This window comes from Castanea sativa, chromosome 6 (assembly GCF_040712315.1).
Source record: "Castanea sativa cultivar Marrone di Chiusa Pesio chromosome 6, ASM4071231v1".
In the NCBI taxonomy this organism is placed as follows: Eukaryota; Viridiplantae; Streptophyta; class Magnoliopsida; order Fagales; family Fagaceae; genus Castanea; species Castanea sativa.
This window is the reverse complement of record NC_134018.1, coordinates 33656789-33660228: the sequence shown is the minus strand read 5'-3', so window position 1 is coordinate 33660228 and position 3440 is coordinate 33656789. Positions and strand designations below refer to the sequence as shown.

At 36.9% G+C, this 3440-nt stretch overlaps 1 protein-coding gene across 1 annotated transcript; it reads left to right on the top strand.

Annotated features, from left to right (window-relative positions):
• Positions 1-1971: 1971 nt before the first annotated feature.
• On the top strand, positions 1972-2637 carry LOC142639827 (uncharacterized). Its single transcript, XM_075813965.1, has one exon. It carries the CDS (start codon positions 1972-1974, stop codon positions 2635-2637), a length of 666 nt encoding a protein of 221 aa, XP_075670080.1.
• The last annotated feature ends 803 nt before the right edge of the window (positions 2638-3440 follow it).

Below are 3440 nucleotides of genomic sequence, written 5' to 3'. Positions count from 1 at the left end.
GTTAAAAGAATATCGTGTAAATTGTATTACGATATGAATAAGTAACTGAATTGTCAATCTGTAAAACAGGATCAAAAAGTTTCTTAACAGTGGAGATCTCCCATCCCTGTTTGAGGTTATAGTCATTGAGTTCCAATTGGAAGACAAATATTTTCCCAATAAGGTTTGCTATTTGCATAGGCAGGTCAAACTCTTCAGGTACCTTGTAGAAATAGTAGGTCATAAACTGTAAGTTCAATTATACTAAAGAATATATTAAGTACTATTTGTGAATTTCAAATTCTCACCTGTGAACATTTATTTATAAGTTCCTTTGCTAATATGTGGAGTAATTTTTCAACTGTAGAATCAAATAAAATGAATGTTGCCAATCCTGTGTCATCTTCAACTTTCAGTTCAATTCTATACCTGAAAGAAGGCATGGTAGATATAATTTTAATTTTAATTTTTTTTCTCTTTTCTTTATATATATATTTATACTTTTATATTATACATACCTTCGGATTGGGATGCCTGCCAGTTTGTTACAACGATCACTCCACAAGTGTTCATCTCTTGGTTTAACCTTTCTACGACATATTTCGCATGACATAAAGTACCAACCAAAAGCTGTTTCAATTTTTGTAATCTTTCCATGGCAGGTGAAGATAGTCTTCTGGAATTTCAAATTTATTCAATGATTTATTTGTAAAATTTAACATGTCATTGACAATTTCATTTTTGGGTTTCCCTTACCTTATTTGCAGAGTTCCAGACCATGTTTAATATTTCAATTATGGTTTTTTGTTATTTTTTATCTCTTCTTCAATTGTTCTTTATGGCTTAAATTGTCTTGGCAGTTCTTCTATAAGACGATCATTTTTCACTTCCCTATGATTGTAACATAAAGAAGTCAGTATAAACTTGTGTATACTGTAAAATATTATATAACATATATTGCTAAAAAGATATAGATTACTTACTGATCCATAAACACAGAAGTCTCTGGAATCTCCAAATTTATATAAACTTTTGTTCCGCTTGTAGATGATAAGTTATATTCCCCTACATTTATATGGAGGAATTTTTTTAAATGCACATATAATTTATTAATGTACTTATAAATATGCAAATAAAAGAAACAATGTATTGACCTTTAAAAGTTTTCACAATTAGACATGTAGCAACTATAATAGAAGGTCCCGAATTCCTTTTGAAGAGGTTATCATCAATTTCATTTGCAACTGGTCCCAAAAGGGTAAGCTTTATTTTATTTCCTCTGTTCAAATATTGTTATCAGTGTAAGTTTATATTATATAAATTCAATGTATTGCAACTTGTAAGAGTTAAAACGTACTGTATAGTCATGATAGTTATGTTCCTCATTGCAACATTTGATCCTTTAATGCTAGGATGTTCAATTGGACCGATATCAACCACTTTTGCAATAATATCTATGCATCATAAAAATTCAAATGTTAGTTATTTTCATTTATGATAATGATATAATGTATTTTATATAACACCAAGTATTCCTTCTTCACCTATTTTGTAAGGTCAGCTATGTATTCTCAACTTTAAAACAGAACGCCTTCTAATTGTGATTACATTATTGTAAGAAAAGTTTAAATAATTTGTAACATAAGCTTCAATAGATTAAAGGACTCTTTGTGAGTTGTACAAAATATACAACTCACAGAGGAAGAGGGCGAAGTAGTGAAGATAAACTTAGCCCATAGAGAAAAGACTATTGAAGAATGTTCACTCACACTATTAGGCAGATTTCTACCCAACCGACCATACAACCAGAGAGCAACAAAAGCATTACTACGATCTGTGTGGAAGCTTGGGAATGACCTAAGGATTGTGGACGTGGGAGAAGGGCTATTTCAATTCCAGTTTAAGCTAGAGAGCCAATTAACTTGGGTGCTTGATAATGACCCTTGGAGTTTCGACAACAACCTGCTGGTTCTCAGAAGATGGGAGAGGGGCATGACGGCAAACTCGGTCACTTTCTCCACCCTTCCTATATGGGTTCAAGTGTGGGGTTTACCCTTTCACTTGTTCAATGAAGAGGCGGGATGGGAAATTGGCAAGAGCCTGGGTCATGTGTACGAGGTGGATGATAAAACTTTCGTATCAGATCAAGCTCGCTTCATCAGAATTCGAGTTGGGATTTCTCTAGAAAAGCCAATTCGTCGAGGGGGATGGGTTGCAAATCCTGAGGGTGATAAGGTGCGAGTTGGCTTCAAGTACGAACGTTTGGTTGGAGTATGCTACCAATGTGGTAAATTTGGCCATGAGGTGAAGGACTGCTCCGAGCAAGGGACCTCACAACAAGTCGGAAAGCCATATGGTGACTGGCTGAAGGCAGGTTTTCGCCAGAAGCATATGGGAGTAGAACGGACCAAAACCAATGCACCACCACCTACACCGGTGCCGGAACCACCACAGAGAGCTATGGTTTCAATCAATTCCCATGATGAGGTGGCAAGTAATAATGATATTAATGGCATTTATGGGAGGAGGGAAAACGGCTCAGCACTTAAATACCCGTATCAATCTCAGACAGTGGATTTTCAGGAAAATCAAGCTGTCTGTTGTGAGGAAGTAATAAAGGAAAATTCAATGGATGCGAGAATCAGACAGAATAACTGAGGAAATTGATAAGCTGATGGAAATCATGGGTATGGAAATTGCCGTTGAAGGGAGTAATGACCCTGATGCATTGAAATCAATGCTCATAAACATGTCTGTCACTTATGATGAGCCACATGCACATGCTGATCGTTTAATTCATAAAACACAGCCACGTGAGGAGTCAATTGATATGGAAAAACAGAGGAAGTTACATGGGGCACCAAATAATGCAACATGGAAAGACTCCAATGCACCACAAACTCTAAATCAAACCCTAGCCACCAAAACTCCTGCCGCACAAAGAGAGCTCAACTCGAAGTCAAAAAAAAAAACTTCAACTCAACGGTGGAGGTTGCAAGGCAGCCCTGCCGAGAATAATGAAACTCATGAGCTGGAACTGCCGGGGGCTTGGGAACCAACGTGCAGTAGATGTACTCTCACACTTAATGCAGGTAAAAGCTCCCAAAATTTTGTTTCTAATGGAAACAAAACGATCTTTAGAAGAGATGAAGCGGATTCAAGTTGACTTACCCTACTGGTGTATGTTTGTAGTACCTAGTATTCGACGCAGTGGAGGCCTAGCACTGCTTTGGATGGAAGAAATTGACTTGCATGTTCAAACTTTCACCTTAAATCATATTGATACTCTCATTAAGGATGACCCAGCCAACCCATGGCAATTGACAAGATTCTATGGGTGGCCGAAGGAACATAGGAAGCAAGAATCATGGAAACTCCTAAAACATCTCCACTCCAGACACTCTACCCCTTGGCTCTGCTTGGGGACTTCAATGAAATCCTTCAATCAGAGGAGAAGAAAG